The sequence below is a fragment of the Lactuca serriola genome, chromosome 5, assembly GCF_051521515.1.
Source record: "Lactuca serriola cultivar US96UC23 chromosome 5, Lser_US96UC23_V15, whole genome shotgun sequence".
NCBI lineage: Eukaryota > Viridiplantae > Streptophyta > Magnoliopsida > Asterales > Asteraceae > Lactuca > Lactuca serriola.
This window is the reverse complement of record NC_136412.1, coordinates 26,882,808-26,906,000: the sequence shown is the minus strand read 5'-3', so window position 1 is coordinate 26,906,000 and position 23,193 is coordinate 26,882,808. Positions and strand designations below refer to the sequence as shown.

The following is a 23,193-nucleotide window of genomic DNA, read 5'->3' as shown; positions in this document are numbered from 1 at the left end:
TCGAGCTCGGTTGATCGCATGCACCACACCCCTTTTTCTCTTTTTCAAAAACTCTTTTCTTTTTAAGCTTTCTTTTTCAAAAATTCTTTCGAAAACATTTTTCTTTGGAAAATTCTTTTAACCATTTCCTGAGTTTGAGTCCAGTCACACCTGACAGTGTGCCTGAATCCCTCAAACCAAGGCTCTGATACCAACTTGAAAGGTCCCAAAAATACAACCCAAAAATTTTTGTTTTAACATTACTAAAAATCACAACGTCAAAATAAAACCATGCATTAGATGTCTCAAAATTCCATAGTAAATGTATCAAATCAAAACTGAAGTCAATATCATATCAAAATATCTAAATCAATCTCTCAGGATAAAACTGCAACTGGGTGTGTGCCATGCCATCATCGCGAGCTCTACCCCTTGCTAGCGGAAGTACCTGAAACCAAAACTGAAACCGTAAGCACGAAACTTAGTGAGCTCCCCAAAACTACCACATACTACACAATAACATATAAAGCAACTATCAGGCCTTGCCCACTGCATCAGACCGAAGTCCGGAACTAACCAGGGCCTTGCCCTCTGCATCGAACCGAAGTTTGGAAACTGCATCAGACCGAAATCCATAACTAACTGAACATAGCATAGCATAATCATAACTACTAGCATAAACGCATATACTGCATATTGCATCAGACCGAAGTCTGGAACACATAACACAGAGACAGGCTTGAATCACAAAGACATCATTCACACTGAACTACTACATCGGACCAAAGTCCGGAACTACTGGTAACTAAACGGGCTGGCATTGTGGCCGTAGACCCGTTCCTACTGGAAGGAAACTCACCTCGTAACGTTGGCTGCTGAGATGCTAAATCTGAAACTGACTGTCTGCTGCTCCCGAACTCCCCGGCTACAAATCCCATAAACACTAAATCAGATACTGGTAACTGTTCTTAGGGTAAAATGACTAATTTACACCTGGTCAAAGTCAACCTCCTAATTAAAGTCAACTTTCAGTTGATTGGACTCGCCGAGTTGGGCCGCCAACTCGCCGAGTCCCTAACACCTTTTCTAATCCTCTACTCGCTTCAACTCGTCGAGTTTGGCAACAACTCGATGAGTTCTTCTTCCGTACTAACATCGAATCTAACTTCATTCGACTCGCCGAGTTGTATGAACAACTTGTAGAGTTCTTCATCATAAGAACTCGTCCAGACTGTGACTCGCCGAGTTGTATGAACAACTCATCGAGTCTGTTCTTGAGGCATCAAGATTGCCTTGGACTCGCCGAGTTGGGTCGCCAACGCGCCGAGTCTCCTGCATGCCATTATTATACATTCAATTCTAGTCGATTTCAGTGCATCCAATTCATAGATCTAAGCTTCTAGGGATGGTTTTGTACGTAAAGTTTCCAACTATACGTGCATGCACACGAGAATGGGGCTAAAACACCAAAATCATCCAACTATGAGCACTTAGGGTTTGGAACAATGCTATATTTGCATAAAGGTAGTTATCTTGAGTTTCTAGAGCTCAATAACATTCAGATCTATGGTCTCCATCCAAAGGAGAGCTCAAATCTCAAGTTTGAATCATATAAAGCTCCAAAAGAGACATAAACAAGCATAAAAGAGGGTTTAATGGAAGAATAAGCAAGGTACTAACTTTATTACCTGAATATGAAGCAGATGGAAGCTAGCTCTTGGATCCCCTTTCTCTTCTATGGATCTTCTTTCCTTCCTTTCCTACTACAACTCCCAAGCTATCACAAAACACTCAAGCTCAACAATGGGGACTAGGGTTTTACAGAAAAATTCTCTAAAGGTGCTGGAGGTTGGGGTGGGAGGCCATAATGAAGTTTAAATAGAGTACAAACCCTGGGATTTAGGGTTTCATCGAGACTAGCAGACTCGCCGAGTTCGGGATACAGACTCGTCGAGTTGCCTACTAAAGACGCGTGCAAAACCCGTCTCTACTCGACGAGTCGGGCTACTGACTCATCGAGTTTCTCTTAACGAAGGAAAATTCTATATTTAAATTACATACCATAAATGGCCCACTAATGATAGGTATTGATGCTGAAGAGTTATGCCTATCACAAGTTATATGATCACGTATGTTCTTTCCAAAATTGTCAAATAAATTTGTGATAGGAATTGATGCTGAAGAGTTATGCTTCGATATTAAATACCTCCATCGTGGTCATCAGTACCTACCAAAGTTACCTAGAAATCAACAGATGAATCATTGTTGCACAAAAGTGAAAGGATATTTGGTCCTTTCATGATCTCAAAGGCAAGAATGGCAGCCAACTGTATGAAAAAGCAGATTAATAATGTTGAAGTATTACATGAATGAAGTTTATGAAAGTAGTGATTTGATTTACCATGTAATAGTCAGCATAAGAGATGATTATTCAAGTGTTATCATTATCTACATGATGAAAGTGTTAATTTGATGCTTCTTCTGGTACGTGACAACATTTTCAAGATGAAACCTATTACTACAACACTATAAATCCACTGAGTGATATAACAATTAGCATGAGAAGATTTTATTACTTAGTTTCTCTAGTGGAACACCAAAATTTGATTTTTATTAAAAAAACAATTATTTTTTAGTTACTGTTTTTGATTCAGTTTCGGTTCTTTACACAACCCCAAGTAAAAATAACTAATATTATTACTGCAATATTATGATTTTTATAATATATTTTATAAAAAAAAACTAAGGAAAAGTGGTTGTCACTTAATTGGGCACCAACCTGATCAAAGTTTTTTGTGCAAAATGCACACCCATTGTCAAACCGTTGACCAATCAATTCACAATCTTCCGGTTAACCCAAGACCCATTTTGATCGGTCAACAGATGGCTAACCACGGTAGCACTGAAAGTTCTAGTAAAATTCAAAGCCAAACTGCTTACAAAAATAACATTCCTTCTCTCGAACATATTTTAAAATTGAAGAACATAACTATGACTTTATGTCGATAAAAGAAAATTTTGTGATTTGGCGTGTAAGATGCTATAAGAAGGAAAACTTACCATATATCATGGAATGTAATGAGTAAGAATAATTCCATTCCTCTATCAAAGTAAACAGATCTTAACAAAATCCAACACAAAACAACAAAATAAGTAAATATTTTAGGAAAATTACAATGGAAGTATTACAGTAAGCACCTAAAGTTGTTGTCGGCTTCTTCAACTCAGTTTTGGTCTGTCACATAACAACCCCCAAAAACACAAATTCAGTTCAATTACTCCCTCATCTCTTCTTGTAATGAGTAATAACAATTCCAAAAATCTATATCCTTTCATATATCAACTAAATAAAAAAAACAAATAATTAGTAACAAACTTTACATGTTTTATCTGCTTTATTAGTTTCAATCCGACATATGTTGATGTTCACATCAAAGTTGCATAAGAATGTAGAAAACAAATCAACTGTCACTGACAAGGGAAATCATCTAATCACATAAGAAAGCCCTCGTACATGAAAGCCCTGCACAAATGAAGTGACAAAACAAAGACAAATAAAGCAAGTCGAAATCAATCTAAAAAAAATCCAAGTTGTAACTTGATAGATCCCAGATGAAGAAGATTAAGCAAAAGGCCGATAGCTACCTCCACCAGAACCGAGAAATTGACTGTAACTATTTTTAATGTTAGCAACGTTATAAAAAGAAAAAAAATTAAAAACATGTTTTTTTTGTGTTGTTTGGTTTAGACATTTCTTCAAACAGGTAGTGGGCATAGATACGAAGACACGCATAGAAACGAAATTAACATGTAATTGTAAGTAAAATCCACAATGAAATGAGATTAACATAGAAACTTACAGCCATCAACGTCGGAGGTTTGTCGACAGGTTCTTCTCCACTGGTGAGAAACAGTGCCCAACTGGGGGTGAATTCCAAAATCAACCTGAAACACAATTACAGAACATAAGAAAGCAGAATTGCAAAATCCATTAATGCATCACCAACATCTACTGGCTGTAGCATTCATTGAACACGTTCTTTTTTATCTTTTTTTAATTCCTGGAAGTGTGATCAGGTTTGGAGATGCTTCCATGGAAGACTGCGGGAGTAGATGCGAACATGTAGCCGGTGTCCTCTGTGTCTCGATTTCTTCCAAAAGAAAGAGAAGAGAGACTGGGAAGAAGATCATCCAAGAAGAAAAAAGCGAAAAATAGAGGATCAGATAATGAATATATATATACATATATATATATATATATATATATATATATATATATATATATATATAGAGAGAGAGAGAGAGAGAGAGAGAGAGAGAGAAGACGGTGTTGGTGAACGATCAACTGTAGAGCACCCGATTAGCAGAGACGACACATGTATGTGTAGAGAAAAACCCCTCTGGGTCGACCTATTGTGTCTGCGTGTTGATTTCTTACAAAAGAAAGAGAAGACAAAGTTTGGATGAGAAGGTATGGAAGGATGAAAGAGAAGAGAAGGTTTAAATAAGGAAGAAATTGGAAGGAAAGGCAGAAGCAAACATGTGTGACAAACAATAAGGATATTGACATCAAATGACAACATACACATATAAACAGAGGACCAATTATGCCAATCTTAGGCAGTTTACTTATTCCTAAGCTCGCATAAGTTTAATATATATATATATATATATATATATATATATATATATATATATATATATATATATATATATATATATATATATATATATATATATATATATAATGGCAAAAGTATATTGGCATAAAAAATAAAAAGAGAAAACAAAAAAGTCCTTTGCGCCAATGTTTGTAACCTAGCTTATAGTAATTGAATAAAATGTGTACCTTTGATACTCAGAGTGAGATAACACATAGTCATATTCAAAATAAAAAATACTCAATAAAAATATAAAACACATTAAAATAATTAACATTAATAATTTCATATATTGATAATTGATATCAACATTAAAATAAAGTCAAACATTCATACACCTTTACTGCGATTAAATCAAAAACTATAAAAGAAAATAGTCAAACATTCATATTATGTGTTATCTTGATAAAAAAAAGGTCAATCACTCATATATATTCAATATGATCAAGTCAAAAACAGTAAATAAAAAAAAGCCAAAAAAATTCAAAAAAAATACATCTCTAAATATTACTAAAACAAAACCTTAAATTCTTCAATGAAGAAACATCAACCCTTGATTGCATTTCCCTCCTTTAATCTCCACCTTAGGATCATTTTGCTGACATCATCCTCACCCAAAAATAAATTCACAAGCCTACAAATAAAAATACTTTCTTACGATTCATTCCTAATACATGGAATCGATTTTCTCAACAAGAATATCTGTGCAGGCATCAACATAGTCGATTCTTGAAGGCTTGATTGCGTCAATCGAATCTGTGATTATGTTATAAATTATCTCTCAGCCATGGCTAAATAAAGGTAAAAGATGTTGCTTATTAACCTTCCAAATCAAATCAGAGATTTACAGCGGCGGATTTAGCAGAAACCCCCACTTCCGGCTATCTGAAAACCCTAGGAATCATGGGGAAGAAAGGGAAGAACACCAATAACGGTGAATCCGATGTTGATCGCACTCAGTATTACGATATAACAATGAACATATTGTTCGCCATGGTGTCGGAGCCCTATTATCTCCTCCATTTCCTCACCTTCTTCTCTTATTTCTCCATCAGATTCTCCACTTCTCAATTATTTTCTCCTGAATTCGCCGGACACCTCCTCCGCCGTGTAAGCGATCTCCTTTTCTCAGGCCTCTCTTTATCACTTACACAGGTTTATTAATGTATCGATCTGCAAATATCTTTCATTGATTACAGGAACTTCAAGCGCTTCTTGCTTTTGTTACACTAACCGCTGTCAAGGTATCTAATGTTACCGTGAACTTGTTAAATTGATACGCCCCTAATTTGGTTTCCAATTTATAATTTCGTTGAACTCCATTAGGTGTACTATGAATAGACCAATGCTATTATTACTTCTGCAACAAATTCCTCAGCTTTGATATCAAAGATCAAAATGTAGGTCTTTCTATTGGAATAGTGAGGGACACATTCTTATAGGAACATCCTAATCTTCTTAAGATTTTGAATTCTGAAATCATGGGAAGGCTAAAGGAGAAAGAGTTCAACTAACAAATTAAGTTCTTTTTCTTTCTGATCACAATCATATAGCTCATATCGCTCCAATATGCTTTCCATGTTGTGGCAGGTCAAAACAAAAACATTGAATTAAAACATCAAACTCCAATTTAAACACCTTTTTTTTTTGAATTAAGATGTTCAGTAGATAAAATCATTGCCTATTGGATATTGTCTTTTCCTACAAATGATTTAAAATAACTATTTTACCCTTCAAAATGCACCATGGATCTTCATATCTCCCTCAACTAACATCAACAATTATAGATTTTCTTGCTATTCATATGATCTTATCTACATTTTCCAGATATTTCCTGTTGGCATTTCATTAGTTCTCGATTATCACCTTACACTCTGGTTCATGTTAGCATTCTTAGGTACGTTTCATTTCTAAAAAAAAATATTTTTTTTTCTCCTTCATTCTAATAAATTCTTGACACATAACTCATTTAATTGATTTATTTATAGTTATATACATCTTTAGAATTCAACCTCCCTACACAGGACTAGGTAAACACTCAATTTTACATTCACTTATTCTCTTATTATTTAAAGTTTTGTGTTTACAAATTTCTCCAAAATTTATATAATTTCAGGCTCTTCAGCACAATTAACACCCTTACAATTAGAAGCTTTATTAACCGAAGGTGGCACATCAAAATTTTGGCTGGTTAGCTTCACAATTCTATAAGTTGTCAAATTTTATACAGAAAAAGTGATTATATTTTGGTGTATTTAAAATTGCTTTCCATGCTGTGGCAGGTCAAAACAAAAACATTAAATTAAAACATCAAACTCCAATTTAAACACCTTTTTTTTTTAATTAAGATGTTCAGTAGATAAAATCATTGCCTATTGGATATTGTCTTTTCCTCCAAATGATTTCAAACCACAATCCAAAGGTTTAACATAAGGTGTTATATAATTGTATTTCATGAGAGCTGAACAGTACTAATACCACAGTAGGAGAACAATGTTCAACTAACAAATTAAGTTCTTTTTCTTTCTGATCACAATCATATAGGCAAAAATAATACGAATCCATCCATAGTGTGAGGTTGCATCTGACATGATGACCAATGTTCATGAAGAAAATGTTACTCTACTTTTATGAATGATGAATTATTTTGTTAATAAATAGTTTACATCAACTTTCCTGCTTTTTGCAGATGGTGAAAGAAGAAACTTGGGATGGTTTTGTTGCAGATATGCTGGTATTTGCTAAGGTAAAATAACTATTTTACCCTTCAAAATGCACCATGGATCTTCATATCTCCCTCAACTAACATCAACAATTATAGATTTTCTTGCTATTCATATGATCTTATCTACATTTTCCAGATATTTCTTGTTGGCATTTCTTTAGTTCTCGATTATCACCTTACACTCTGGTTCATGTTAGCATTCTTAGGTACGTTTCATTTCTAAAAAAATATTTTTTTTCTCCTTCATTCTAATAAATTCTTGACACATAACTCATTTAATTGATTTATTTATAGTTATATACATCTTCAGAATTCAACCTCCCTACACAGGACTAGGTAAACACTCAATTTTACATTCACTTATTCTCTTATTATTTAAAGTTTTGTGTTTACAAATTTCTCCAAATTTTATATAATTTCAGGCTCTTCAGCACAATTAACACCCTTACAATTAGAAGCTTTATTAACCGAAGGTGGCACATCAAAATTTTGGCTGGTTAGCTTCACAATTCTATAAGTTGTTAAATTTTATACAGAAAAAGTGATTATATTTTGGTGTATTTAAAATTGCTTTTGTTACAATAACCTTTTCTTGTCTTCTGAAACTCTGCCAAGAGCCTAACCCATAAGTGATAGCTCCCGGAACAAAAAGTAGGAATCTTGTCCATCCTTTTTGCTTCTCTGATACATGGTAAATGTTTAGATCAAGGCCCTTTAAAGATGTTCTCAATAGCTTTAAACTAAAGCATAAAATAACACAAGCTATTTCACTTTCTGTACCAAATTTAAGAGTCAAACGGACAGATATTTTGAGAGAAGAGAGGAACCTTGAGATCGAGAAGAAGATGTTGGTAGTGGAGGTGGAGGTGGAAGTGGAAGTTCAGCGGCAGCAATGGCGGAGGAGTATGAGTAAACAAATGAAGAAGATAGCTGTTTTGGGACCCACCTCGATGAAGAAGCTCGAGCAATTCTTCTTGCTGTTAAGAAGCTTTAGGAAACGGAAGCCATGGGAATAATGACAAACTTGGCATCTATTGTGAAGCTTTATCCTCCTCTTCAGAACCTACTTGGCCAAGCATACTGAACAAGCGCTTGATCGCAACCTGGCAATGAGAGAAAATAAGATATCAGAACATACATTACACACACACACACCTTTTCTGTAATATCAACCTTCTTAGACCAAAGTCTCCATCAAGAACTGCTCTATTGTCTATGGTTTCATGTTTAATAGTACATTGCTTTTGTTGGATTAATGTATGTCTTACTCATGTGTACTTCTTATCTAAGGATTTGGTTTGTCAAGAGTCGACCATAACATATATTTTTATCTGTTATTGTAGCATGCGTATTGAAGACTTTGTTTCAAATTAATGATTTTGTCTATCATCTGTATTCAACATTCAAACCATAAAATGTAATTATCCAAGAAATATAGGCATACATTGTTTTGTCACCTTACATTTTTTTTAAAATTTTGTTTGTTATATGTAACTAATTTTTAATAGTACTTAACCTACCAAATGATACATTTGAACGCTAAACAAAATAATAGTAGTTTTGGTTTTAAGTTTACTTAACCCGTTTCATCCAATCTCAAACAAGTGAATTAATTTTATATAAATAAACATATATCTTATCGTGTTGTTTTTTTTTTGGAAAGAAGGGTCTTTCCTAACCAAAGTCTCAATGTCACCATGATAGTACTATTCGTTGTCGCAACACCGATCAATAATAGTATGAGTGTTCCTTTAAATAAAATATGTTTTTCTTTCTGAATTATTTGTCGAAAGCAATTCAAAGAGATGTTTATAAGGTGATGACAGATTCTTACCATAAAGAAGGGCAGGAGGCTACAACCTCAACTTGTATGATGTAATTAATTAACTATGCCTCTTTCTAAAATGTTTTCAAAGAGATGTTCGTATGGTAATTATTATATAGTACATGATAGTATGATTTTGTTATATAATTTCCTTATACTACAACCTTTTCAAATTTATAGTTTTTTATATGGTAAAAATATTATCTTAAATATGGTATATATTTATTATATTTTTTCCTTATTCTACAAACTTTTCAAATTTACAGTTTTTTATATAGTAATTATTCTATTTTAAATGATACTATGATTTTATCTATTTGTCTACTTATATTTGAGATGGTATACTGATATTATTTAGGATATCATACCGTATATAAAACATCTTTTAAGTATGGAAATGATATTACATTCCATAATCTTTATTTCATATCAGCATTAACCAAATATATATTTTCCTATATTTTGTAAATATATTAAACATCTTATATTGAGTTTATTTTCGATATCATACCATATTTATGAAAATATTGTATATTTATTATATAATTTCCTTATTCTTCAAACTTTTCAAATTTACAGTTTTTTATATGGTAAATATTATCTTAAATATGGTATGATTTTATTATTTTTATATTTATATTTGACATGATATATTGATATCATTTTGGTTATCATACCATAATTAAAACATATCTTAAGTATGGAAGTGATATTACATTCTAAAATGTTTATGTGATATCAGCATTAACCAATTTTTTTTCCCTATAAATATACTGTCTACGATTTTTCATTACAAATCAAAATTCTCTCTAAGCAATTATCCCCTTCCATTGCAGATAATAGTATTCTGTGGCATCTAACAATGCAGATCAGGTCGTCTTTGATAAGGTTGCTGAAATCAACGCATCTAAAGAGTCATGGAACATACGTGTTAAAGTCGTCATGCTTTGGAAGCCGACCTATGTAAACAATCCTAATATGGTCACAAGCCTGGACATGATTTTAATCGACCAGGAGGTACTGTTTTTACACCATTTGTTTTTTAAATTATCAATTTCTTATGTTATCTCTATTCAAAAAAAGTTGAAATTCGAGAGATGTTATACTTTTTTACTTCTATTCATACAATTTTAATAAACAACTTTATTATTTTTAATAATAAAGTTTAGTCTATGTAATGAAATCTGTTATTGTTCCTTTTTTTAATACATTTTTTACACTTTTTTATCTTTCATTGTCACCTACAGGGAAGTAGAATCCCAGCTACAATAAAAAAAAAATCTTATTCCAGTATTTGAATCCCTATTCGATGAAGGAGCTGTCCGGGAGATCATTAACTTCGCTATGGCTAGCAATGAAAGCGAATACATGCTTGTACCTCATAAACATAAAATCAATTTCTACAAAACCACGAAAGTTCGTGTATCCAATGATTTTGTTGATACAGTAGATCCTTATCATTTTATCTCTTTCCCAGATTTGCTAGCTAGGAACTTTGACACTCGTGTTGCATTTGGTATGTTATGTTGTTAGTTTAACTTATTTCTATACTTCAATTTTTAATGTAATACACATTTGGGTTATTATTACTAATTTATTAAATTTTTTCACATAGATTTTCTAGGTGAAGTTGTGTCAAGTGATCCCATGCGAGTCATTGTTGAGTATGGAAGAGAGAAAAGGTTAATGAATCTGGTTGCTCAGGATTTAAGGTACACATTCGTATTATTATTACACATTCCCCCGTTTATATTTATCTTTCATTAATAACCACCATGCATATTTAGTGGTACGAGAATTGCAGTCGCTTTGTGGGGCAGTTTTGCAATGAAGTTGAATACTTACATTTCACAACATAATAATGACACTGCTCCTGTTATTATCCTACTACGTTTGGCCAAACTCAAAATTTGGGGTGGTAAGTGTTTTTTACAACAAATTATCATTTCAACTTCAAAGTAATTACTGACAATATTAATTTTCTTTTTTCTTGCAGGTCAGCCTCAAGTTGGTAATTGTTTGTTTGGGTCTAGATTGCATATAAATGATGATATGCCTCAGATTTTGGAGTTCAAATCAAAGTATGTTATTTAACATTTTTAACACATTTATCTTACTAAATCATTACTTTTGTTGAATAACTTCACTATTTGTTTATGTAGAATTAATGCTTTGGATACAAATGTTGAGTCTTCTAGCCGTACATCCCAGCTCAACTCAGATACCGTTGTGGCTAATCCAGAGGATTACTACCTCCGTTTTCAAATAAAAAACATTGATGAAATTCCTGATTTTAATGAGGTTTACTTAACATTTTTATATAACAGTTTCCGCATTCTATTATTGTTTTGATTTTATATCTACAATTTATATGAAATAATATTTTAATATGATTCCTTTTTTCTCCTATATATGAAACAGGAAGTTGGTTTAACCATTATCGCTACTATTATTGGTTTTGATATGGATGATGGTTGGTATTCATTTTATTGCCGTGATTGTTCTAAAAAAGTTACTAAAAATGATGATGATGTTGATGCTGGCCCTTTTCACTGTGATGGTTGTGGATCTGTCTCGGATGTATTTGGAAAGTAAGTAATTATTATCTCGAAGACTATGCATGTATTTTACAATTTTCATATATTTCATTGTGTATGTCAAGCTAAATATAAGTACTATGTTATAATTTTTAGGATTAGGATAGTAGTTCGTGTGCAAGATGAAAGTGGCTCTTCTTCGTTTGTATTGTTTGAGCGTCATGTAAAAGATCTTATTCATCGTGGAAACCAATGGTTGATGGACAAAATAGCTAAGGTTTCATAAAATATCTCCGTTATTTAAATGATTGACATATATGATTTTTCTTCTTTAACTTTTCCAATCATTTTATAATGTAAATTAGAATCAAGGCCTGAGTTCGAAATTCTTCTAAATAAGAAGTTTGTCTTCAAAGTTCAGATTTCCATGTTCAATCTGCAGAACAACTATCGTGCTTACATTGTGCATAAGTCAACCGATGATGAAAGGGTTCTTGCTAAGGTGACAAAAAGGTCATCAAATCATCAACATGATCATATAAATGATAATGGTACTCCTGTTAACAAGCCAAATAAGGTTGGTAACTGTCTCATACATTTCCAAAGTCAAACCCTGTGCCCTCTCTTCAATATTTTTTCTTTCATTTTTCATGACTTTATGCAAATGTGGTATGTTTTGTTTTATATTTTTCTTTATCGATATTTATTATTTTCTGTTATCTACAGGAAAATACCAATTCTGTGCATGATGACAATCTTGATGTTGTTGACCTTGAAGCTGTAACACCATCATCGAGTACGGGGAAGCGCCCTATTGAGATTGATGCCAACAATGACTCTTTGGAGTGGTCTTCTTCAAAAACTTGTGTTGTACGGGATACCTTGAAGATCCCAAAGTTGGAAAAGTTGGACTAATATCAAGCCACCCATCAAAATTTTACATATCATCTTCGATATGTTTATAGACATTTTCTTTTTAATCTTTTGTGTGTCGCATTTTTAATTCTCTGTTTATTGATCTTTTGGTTGGTTTTAAAATTGTATTGAGTTTTTATTTGGTGTGTACACAATGATACAATTGGAGGTCATGACAATTTCAAGTTATTGAACTCTTTTGATTTAATGCGTATTTTCTTTCTTTTTTCTTTCATTCATCATTTGATTATATATATATATATATATATATATATATATATATATATATATATATATATATATATATAGACACACACGAAAATTAAGAATTTCTTTATATATGCTAATGCACTTACTTTATATTCTAAATGGAATTTAAATTTTATTTGCATAAATATACATCGTTTACATATGGTAACAGAATAAAATCATAGTCTAAGTATTCAAAATACATATCATCTATATTTTATTTATTCCTACCATAATTATATTCATGCTTTATTTTTTACCAAATTTAAATCCTTGTGATATTCAGTTACCTAATATATATATATATATATATATATATATATATATATATATATATATATATATATATATATATATATATATATATATATATATTGATATATTTATATTTTTATTATATATGATATTTCACCTACTTTAATTTGTTAAAGTCAAATTTAAACTTTATTTGCATAAATATTCATCGTTTTCATATGGTAACAGAATAAAATCATGGAATATGTAAACAAAATCAATTTTTCTATAATGCATTTATTCCCTCCATAATTATATGAAGACTTTATTTTTTACCTAAGTTAAACCCGACTAATATTTCATTACTTTATTTAACTATATGCAATATTTATTTTTTACCAAATTTAAATCTTTTGAAATATCCAGTTCCCTTATTTAAAGTGTTAGAAATCATCATCATCACTATATATATATATATATATATATATATATATATATATATATATATATATATATATATATATATATATATAGTGATACAAAGATATGTCTAAGAACGTAAAAATTATCAAACATATTGAAATGACTAACATTTCAAATGCTTCGGGAAAGAAAAAACCTATAAGGTTTGTTACTAATGTGTCACCCAACAACACTTCCCCAACAACACCACTGTCTGACATCACAAATGGTAAGATTCATATTTAAGCATTCTGTTTATATTTGAAGTGCTTGAGTGTTTATAATGTTCAATTTGTATAACTCATTTCTCTTTATATTTCATTTGAGTTTTTTATATACATACCATTGTTTCTTTAGTGAATGCATCATCTTCATCCAATGCTCTAAAACCATCATCACATTCAACATTACAATCAATATCCCACAAAGGTACATTTTTTTATATGTTATGCATCTTTTATATTACACTTTTGTTTTTATATTTGTTTATCTATTGTACTATTAATATTTTTTTAATATTTCTCCTCCGTTTATGATACGAATCTTCATTTCAGAAAATAATTTTTTCATACCACCTAATTGTCGAGTTGCTCGAAACCTTTCCGAATTATCTAAGGCTACCCCGTCTCATAACATCATACGACCGAATGTTCAATCCACATTTATTTCCCCAAGAACGCCACTTTCACACCTAACAAATCAAGGTAAAGTATTCTTAATTTCTTTTATATTATATTTACATACACTTCTTAAATCATATAACGTCAATTTTAACTTCTCAATATATAAACTTTTAACATTTAATTTTTAATACATATATGTCTATAATATCTAATTTGTATAACGATCTTTTTTAATAAATATAGGTCTATAATATCTAATTTCGGTAACTACATTTTTCCTTTATTATCTTATTTAATTTTATGTTTTATATATACTTTTCCTCTTTAGTTCATTCACCCTCTTTATCGAATGCTTTGAAAACACCATCATCTCAGACAATACAAAGAAATTCTCAGAAAGGTACATTTTCTTATATGTTATGTCTCTTTTGTATTGTATTTTTTTATTTGTTTATGTGTATTAAATTAATATATTTTATTTATATATTTTGCTATATTATCATCCAAATTTTCATTTTTCAGAAAATAGTTTTTTCGTACCCCCTAATTGTCGAGTTGCTCAAAAGTTTACCGAATTAACTCCAAACTTTTCTAACAACAAAGATACAATTCAGCACAACACAACTCATTCAACAACAACGAAACCGAAACGATTTAATACACAAGATATTCCATTATTTGAGTTGAATGAAGATTTCGTTGAACCTTCAGGTATCCATATTGTTCAACTTGATCGTTTATCTATTAATAATGATCAACTTCATCATTCAGTTGTCTTATTATATATTTTATTCATACATACAGTTACACATTTTTCAGTTGGTACCAGCATTAACTATAAAGAAAAGAAAAAAAGAGACAGACCGATTTCAACAAAAAATAAGACACAAATATGTATTCCTTCTACTTTAAATGCTCAGAATGATGTAACCGGTAACAATCATTCTAAATATATCGGAATAAGCAAAGGTATTATATCCACACCACAAATTATTTGTCATGACAAATAAAATGTCGTTCCCCTATTACATTTAAAGCATACCACAGATATAATTTCGTAAATTTGTTTATTTATTTATAGATTATTTGGATTCTGGAGATGCTGTATATGTTTGCTCAGTATGTAAAGCTAAGGTGTGGCAGGGAGAAGCAATTCGAGGAAATAAGGATTTAAAAAAAACATGTTATTCCATTTGTTGTTACAATGGAAAAGTTGAACTACCCAGTCTGATTCACCCACCTCAGTTGTTGATTGATTTATATAGCGGTCTTTCGGAAAAAAGTCAAAACTTTATACAGAATATACGTCGATACAATATGATGTTCGCATTCACATCTATGGCTGGAAAGATTGATCACACCGTTAACTCAGGAGGTGGTCCTTATGTTTATCGAATGCATGGCCTAAATTATCATATTGCAGGCAGCTTACTTCCCCAAGATGGTGAATCACCCAGATTTTGTCAATTGTACATATATGATACAGATCATAAGGTTCAAAACAGATTCAAATCATGCGAGTGTGTGAATACCCTATATTATATAACTCCATTATATATATATATATATATATATATATATATATATATATATATTACTACAAAAAAATTATATCCATTCTTTTTTTGATTATATTATTATAGGTCTAATAAGAAGAAAAAGACCACATCTAATGAGTCCATGGCAAATCCGTTTTCTCTTGAGTTCTGGACTATTCACGAGTTGATGGGCTTATTGGATTTCATTAATCCACTGGTTAAACAATTTAGAATGGCACGTGATCGCTTTGGTTCAAATCCAACAGAGCGTATTAGGTTGAAATTGATTGGGTCAAGAGAAAATGATGGTAGGCAGTATAATCTTCCTACCACAAATGAGGTAGCTGCCCTCATTATAGGTGACATTGATGGGTATGATTCAAGGGATATCGTATTGGAAACGCAAAGTCGACAACTTCAACGTATTAATGAGTTGCATCCTCAGTATCTTGCACTTCAATATCCTTTATTATTCCCTTATGCCGAAGATGGATTTCGAGTCGATATACTACATCGTGGTGTTGAAGATCCAGAATCTGATGGACGAATAAGGTTGACCATGTGAGAGTTTTTTGCTTATCGTATACAACAGAGAACCGATGAAATATCATTGATATTACGTTCAAGAAAACTATTCCAACAGTTTTTGGTTGATTCGTATACAATGGTTGAAAATGAACGACTTAGTTATATTAGGTTTAACCAGCCAACCTTACGTGTGGCACCTTATCGCAACTTGGCCCAGGCAGCTGAAGATGGCATTGAAGATGCTTCTTTGATTGGAAACCGTATTATTATACCATCTTCTTTTACTGGCGGCAGCCGTTACATGCAACAAAACTACTTAGATGCGATGACTCTGGTTAAGTGGTTTGGTTATCCAGATCTTTTTTTAACCCTTACATGTAATCCTAAATGGCCAGAAGTCATTAGATTTGTTGAAGCCGAGAATCTTAAACCAGAAGACAGGCCAGATATTCTGACACGAATTTTCAAAATTAAACTTGATTCATTAATCAGTCAATTGAAGGATAAAAAACTTTGGGTGAAGTCGCTGGAGGTATCAATCTTATATATTTTTTACTCATTAACATTATAACTTTTTGATAATTTTATCTTTTAACCCTGCTTGCTTTCTTTGCTCACACAGTTGTATATACGATTGAGTTTCAAAAGAGGGGCCTGCCACATTGTCATGTATGTCTGTTTTTGGAAAAAAATTCTAAAATTCCAAATCCTGAAGACATAGACCGTGTTATATGTGCTGAATTGCCAGACAAGGATAGTGAACCCGATTTGTATCAGATTGTTTGTGATAACATGATACACGGACCTTGTGGCAACGATCAACCATTTATGCCGTGTATGAAAAAAGGCAAATGTTCAAAAAGATTTCCAAGGGAATATACCGATCATACGTATATTGATGAAGATGGTTATCCTATTTACCGGAGACGTAACGATGGAAATAATGTCCTTAAAAAAGGTGTTTCTTTAGACAACAGGTATACACAAATCCTTTTGAATGATTTAATAAATTTTAATTCCTTAAAAAAAATTTCTTTTTATGAAATATATTATTATATGTTTAAATACATAAATATCAATAAACAACTTAAATTAAAATGGTACTAATATTTTATTTTTAAATGGATAATGTAATATATAAGAACATATTACTCATTATATATGTTTTCTTATGTTCTTCCTATGTTAACTTCAAATTATCATTTAATGTTGTTTATGAAAATTTTCTTGATTTTTCAGGAATGTTGTTCCATATAATAAGATCCTTATGAAACAATATCAAGCTCACATGAATGTAGAGTGGTGTAACCAAGTTGGATCGATAAAGTATCTTTTTAAGTATATTAACAAAGGACCGGATAGGATAACAGCATCTATTGTTGATCCAACAAAAAAGAAAAAACAACAAATAGAAAATAACGACGATGACGAAATTGGTGAGTTCTATAACTATCGTTATATTTCCGCATGTGAGGCATGTTGGAGGCTTTTTGCGTATGATATTCATTATCGAACACCGCCTGTCGAAAGGTTGTCATTTCACCTCGAAAACAAACAACCTGTTGTATTTAAACCAAACCAACATCTTAATCAGGTTGTTTCTAAACCGACTGTCGCTGCTTCTCAATTTTTAGCTTGGATGGAATGTAACAAGCATGATGAAGATGCACGAAAGTTGTCATACGTTGAATTCCCAACTAAATATGTTTGGAATAAATCAGATAAGATATGGACAAAAAGAAAAACCAAGTCCAAGGCACTCGGTCGATTAAACCACGTTTCTCCCAAGGCTGGTGACATTTATTACCTACGGATTCTGCTGAACAAAATCAAGGGTCCTACAAGCTATGAAGATATCAAGACAATTAACGGAATTGTACATGACTCTTACAAAGATGCTTGCTATGCTCTTGGTCTATTAGATGATAATAGAGAGTACATTTCGTCAATAAACGAAACACATCATTGGGCCACAACATCTTTCTGCCGGTCTCTCTTTGTTATGTTGATTACATCAGATAGTTTGTCAAGTCCTGCTCATGTTTTTGAAGAAACGTATCAATGTCTTTCTGATGATGTCATTCACGTTCGTGAACAAGAAATCGGCGTCAGAGGTAAATAAACTAATTTATAGTTTTTTTATTCAAACTAATAAATTTCTTCTTGAAAAGAAAATCAATTAATTTCAACTTTAAATAAAACCGATAAAAACTATTTAACAATAGGTCATATTTAAAGGGTCAGGAATTGCATTTGTATTAATTGCCCTAAAATTTCGTTTTCCCTACATTTTAATTTGATTCCAAAACAACCCAATTATTGTTAATATACAAATGGTCCTTGGACGGAACTATATTGCTTAAAAATGACCTTTTTTAAAAAATTTGTCATAAAACATAATCAACAATTTTTTTTCCATTTATACAAAAAAATTGTTCGTTTTCCATCATTTATACATTATGCATGTAAAACTGACAAAAAACCAACTCGCGATTACATCATTTATAGTAGTTATAAATGTCTTAACATAAGCCATTTACATAGCTATAACCATATTTAATTTCGTTGTATATTGCATTTTCAGGCTTGAAGTTAAAAGAGGATGCAATTTTCAACCTTACCTTGTCATACATCGAGAAATCATTATTGAGTTGTGGATTAAGTTTGAAGCAAATACCAAATATGTCGTTTCCTGATCATAGATACATTCAAGAATCGTGCAATATGTTAATTCAAGATGAGCTTAACTATGATCCTGGTGTTATTGAAGTTGAGCATCAAGATTTGTATTCCAAATTAAATGTCGAGCAAAAAAATGTTTATCACACCGTTATGAATGCGGTTAACAACAACCAAGGTGGTGTCTTTTTCCTTTATGGTTACGGAGGAACCGGAAAAACATTTGTTTGGAAAACCTTGTCTGCTGCTATTAGATCCAAAGGTGAAATTGTTATCAACGTTGCTTCAAGTGGAATTGCAGCACTATTGCTCCCTAGTGGTAGGACAGCGCATTCAAGATTTATTATCCTAATTAACTTAACCGAGAATTCATTTTGTTCTATCGCGCCAGACAGTGATCTTGCTGCACTACTTAACAAAGCAAGACTTATCATTTGGGATGAAGCTCCGATGATGCACCGTCATTGTTTTGAAGCATTTGATAGGACGCTTAGAGACATTGTCCGTTCATCTGACAGGAATAAAGCGTTTGGTGGCAAGACCATTGTATTTGGAGGTGACTTTAGACAAATTCTTCCAGTAATACAAAGAGGTAATCATTCGGATATTGTGCAGGCATCGTTACATTCATCAAGATTATGGAGTGAATGTACAGTGTTACGTTTAACGGTAAACATGAGGCTTCAGGTTGGTTGTCCAACTAATGATTTGGATGAGACAAAAGCATTTGCAGAATGGATTCTTAAAATTGGTGAAGGTAATATTGGTAGTCCTAATGATGGTGAAGCTGAAGTTGAATTTCCAGAAGATGTTATCATTCGCTCTACATGTGACCATATTCATTCAATTATATCGACCATTTATCCTTCTTTTGAAAACCATCTTGATGACCCATCATATTTTCAAGATAAGGCTATTTTGGTTCCTACTAATGAAGAAGTTGATGCTATCAATGACTACATGTTAGGATTGTTGAAAGACGAAGGCAAAACTTATCTGAGTTCGGATTCTTTATGTGAGACAGAGTCAGCAGATTGTTTTGAGGAATCATTTTACTCTCCGGATGTACTGAATGCTTTTAAGGCATCTGGAATTCCCAACCATAAACTCACATTAAAAACAGGTGTTCCGGTCATGTTGCTTCGTAATATTGACCAAACCAAAGGTCTATGCAATGGTACAAGGTTACAAATAGTTAGGCTTGGAAAGCATGTCATTGAGGCACGCATTATAGCTGGTAGATTCTTCAATGAGACTACTTATATACCTCGCATGAAGTTAACTCCGTCTGATAAAAGAATCCCCTTCCGTTTTCAGCGGAGACAATTTCCCGTAGCTGTTTGTTTTGCCATGACCATTAACAAGAGTCAAGGGCAGTCATTATCAACTGTTGGATTGTATTTACGTAGACCTGTCTTTACTCATGGTCAGTTATATGTAGCTGTATCTCGCGTGACAAGTAAAAAAGGCTTGAAGGTACTCATATGTGATGAGGAAGGTCGTCAAACCAATAAAACAAAAAATGTTGTGTACAAGGAGGTCCTTCAACGATTATAGATAATCATACATTTCTTTTTATTTATTTAGACATATCAATATAATCAATAAAACGACGTGTCTTTCTGTTACTTTATCATACTTAAATTTATTATGTTCGTTTTTTATGATATCATGTTAAATAATCGGGGTCCTTGATTGTGTTTTCTTTATATGTTTTACACCGTTAAATAAAATGTCTTAATCTCCAATCTTCTCTAATCTCTAAATATTATTAAAAGAGAACCTTAAATTCGATGCTGTTATAAATCAAGGCCATTCATTACATTTCAATCCTTAATTTCTAACCCTTGGATTATTTGCTGACATCATCGTTTTACTGGTCAGAAGTTCAATTAATGGATTTGATTTCATTATGTTAACTGTTTATTTGATTGTTAATGTTAACTTTTAACCTTAAATGTAAAATTAATTGTAAACAATGAATTTGATTTCATTATCTTAACTGTTTATTTGATTGTTAATGTAAACTTTAATTGAATTTTATATGTTAACCTTTAATATAAACTTGAATTGACTTTCATTCGGATTCAAAATTTAAACTTGAACTGATTTTGATTCAAAATGTGTTGATTAACTCTCCATCATTTATTCATTTAAACTTATTCAAATCTTAAGCATAAATTAACCGTGAGATTTTTCCCATAAAAAAGTATTTGATTTTAATCTTTCTCCCTCTTCAATATCATAAATGAGTTTAGGGGTATATTGGTCCATACATTAATTATTCAGTGGCAGGATTAAAATATAAATTGGAAAAATCACCTCCCTACAAAATTAAATATTATTTATTTTTATGTTTTAATGAAAAAAAGAAAATAGATATTAGACTCACTAAATTACAATGTTATTTGTTCCAAAGACTTAGAACAACCAAAAGTAACAAAATAATTTATTTTAGGGTAAAACCTCCAATAGGTGGAAAATATGTCAATTTCACTATATAGGGGCAATTATGTCCAATAGGTGGAAAATATGTCAATTTTACTGTGCTGGTCAGATATGGAAAATACAACCGGAGGGGCAAATATGTCAAATTGACTATGTAAGTGTAGATACCAACTCCCAGAAAAAACCCATGAAATCTACAAAAAAAAAAAAAAAAAAAAAAAAAAAAAAAAAAAAAACTCCACTTCAAATGAAAATCGAATCAAAGAGATACCAACTCCCAGAAATAAAAAACTTTTCTTATTTTTACATTGTTGACATAAATACCCTTCAATCTGATGGACTTTCCCATAGATGTTCTTTTCCATACTGCCATTAATCAATACAAAAAATTTTTAAAATAGCCTGCTAATTCATAACTTTCGAGCGTTATCTGAACCAACTTATACCATAAAGACGAAAATGCCCTTCAACCCCTTAAACTCAAATTCAAATAACTTAACTTACCACATAAACAGCAATATTATTTTTCAAAAGTTCTTCAAAATGGAGCTGAATTTTCACACCTTCGGACCCGCTTCCTGGAAACCAAAATCAAATACATCGATTCTTGATTTGTTTTTTTATAAATAATCATGTGATTATTAAAATAAAATGTATTATACCTTCAAAACAGCAATTGTCATGTCATAGTTGTTGAAGAGAAACACAGTCTGCAGTTTTGGCTTTCTGAAGGTTTTTGCAAGCTTAATAAGCAAGTCATCTATAGCCATGTTCAGTCTTTCCATATTCAGATCAAGCTATAAATCAATTTGCAAAGTGTTAAATATAATATATTAATAATAATAATAATCAGTTGTTTGACTGATGACCTGGCCATCACCATAGTCAACATTAATTTGAATAAGTGAAGCTGTAAATTCAGCATAACGCCTCATGACATAATGTAAATTAAACCTAAGTTTTTTTTTAAACAAGAAAAAAACTGAAATTAAAATGATGTAATAGAGATAAATAAATGCCCTTCAACCCCTTAAACTCAAACTCAAATAACTTAACTTACCACATAAACAGCTGTATTATTTTTCAAAAGTTCTTCAAAATTGAGCTGAATTTTCACACCTTCGGACCCGCTTCCTAGAAACCAAAATCAAATACATCGATTCTTGATTTGTTTTTTATAAATAATCATGTGATTATTAAAATAAAATGTATTATACCTTCAAAACTGCAATTGTCATGTCATAGTTGTTGAAGAGAAACACAGTCTGCAGTTTTGGCTTTCTGAAGGTTTTTGCAAGCTTAATAAGCAAGTCATCTATAGCCATGTTCAGTCTTTCCATATTCAGATCAAGCTATAAATCAATTTGCAAAGTGTTAAATATAATATATTAATAATAATAATAATAATCAGTTGTTTGACTGATGACCTGGCCATCACCATAGTCAACATTAATTTGAATAAGTGAAGCTGTAAATTCAGCATAACGCCTCATGACATAATGTAAATTCAACCTAAGTTTTTTTTTTAACAAGAAAAAAACTGAAATTAAAATGATGTAATAGAGATAAATAAATGAAAATAGTATGAATCGGCATTTTTTCTTCATAGACATGAAGATACGATGCTGATATCAGGCACAAAATTAGGGACGATATTTTTTTTAATTTGGAAAGAAATCTCACAAAAACTATGAAAATCAGGAAACAATATATCACGAATCCGTTAAAAATATCTACGAAATTAGGGACAAAAACTCATCATTTTTATTGTTTACAACATACCTCAGTAA

General features: G+C 31.6%; 3 protein-coding genes and 2 long non-coding RNA genes across 7 annotated transcripts; 4 read left to right on the top strand and 1 right to left on the bottom strand.

The window, feature by feature from the left end:
- Positions 1–275: 275 nt before the first annotated feature.
- LOC145052251 (uncharacterized) lies at positions 276–4,575 on the bottom strand. Of its 3 annotated transcripts, XR_013684040.1 has the most exons (7): positions 3,361–4,574; positions 3,178–3,214; positions 3,040–3,099; positions 2,041–2,206; positions 1,668–1,756; positions 839–904; positions 276–427 (listed from the first exon to the last, which is right to left on the bottom strand). It is a non-coding gene; the product is annotated as an uncharacterized LOC145052251 (long non-coding RNA). The 3 variants fall into 3 exon arrangements; XR_013684039.1 differs by having other exon boundaries at positions 2,041–3,214; positions 3,361–4,575; XR_013684038.1 differs by having other exon boundaries at positions 2,041–4,575.
- A 948-nt stretch (positions 4,576–5,523) lies between these two features.
- Positions 5,524–7,395, top strand: LOC145049400 (uncharacterized). The gene is made up of 3 exons (XM_078997816.1): positions 5,524–5,750; positions 5,840–5,884; positions 7,330–7,395. The coding sequence occupies exons 1-3, from the start codon at positions 5,544–5,546 to the stop codon at positions 7,393–7,395; spliced, it is 318 nt and encodes a 105-aa protein (XP_078853942.1). The 5' UTR covers positions 5,524–5,543.
- Positions 7,396–7,499: 104 nt separating this feature from the next.
- LOC145049427 (uncharacterized) lies at positions 7,500–7,868 on the top strand. Its single transcript, XR_013683277.1, has 3 exons — positions 7,500–7,571; positions 7,660–7,701; positions 7,788–7,868. It is a non-coding gene; the product is annotated as an uncharacterized LOC145049427 (long non-coding RNA).
- A 2,666-nt stretch (positions 7,869–10,534) lies between these two features.
- Positions 10,535–12,642, top strand: LOC145049399 (uncharacterized). The gene is made up of 9 exons (XM_078997815.1): positions 10,535–10,706; positions 10,806–10,902; positions 10,978–11,108; positions 11,187–11,271; positions 11,353–11,491; positions 11,612–11,781; positions 11,884–12,004; positions 12,170–12,304; positions 12,454–12,642. Exons 1-9 carry the CDS (start codon positions 10,535–10,537, stop codon positions 12,640–12,642), a joined length of 1,239 nt encoding a protein of 412 aa, XP_078853941.1.
- Positions 12,643–16,412: 3,770 nt separating this feature from the next.
- LOC145049397 (uncharacterized) lies at positions 16,413–20,512 on the top strand. The gene is made up of 4 exons (XM_078997813.1): positions 16,413–16,808; positions 16,925–17,253; positions 17,516–18,390; positions 18,861–20,512. The coding sequence occupies exons 1-4, from the start codon at positions 16,413–16,415 to the stop codon at positions 20,510–20,512; spliced, it is 3,252 nt and encodes a 1,083-aa protein (XP_078853939.1).
- Positions 20,513–23,193: the final 2,681 nt, after the last annotated feature.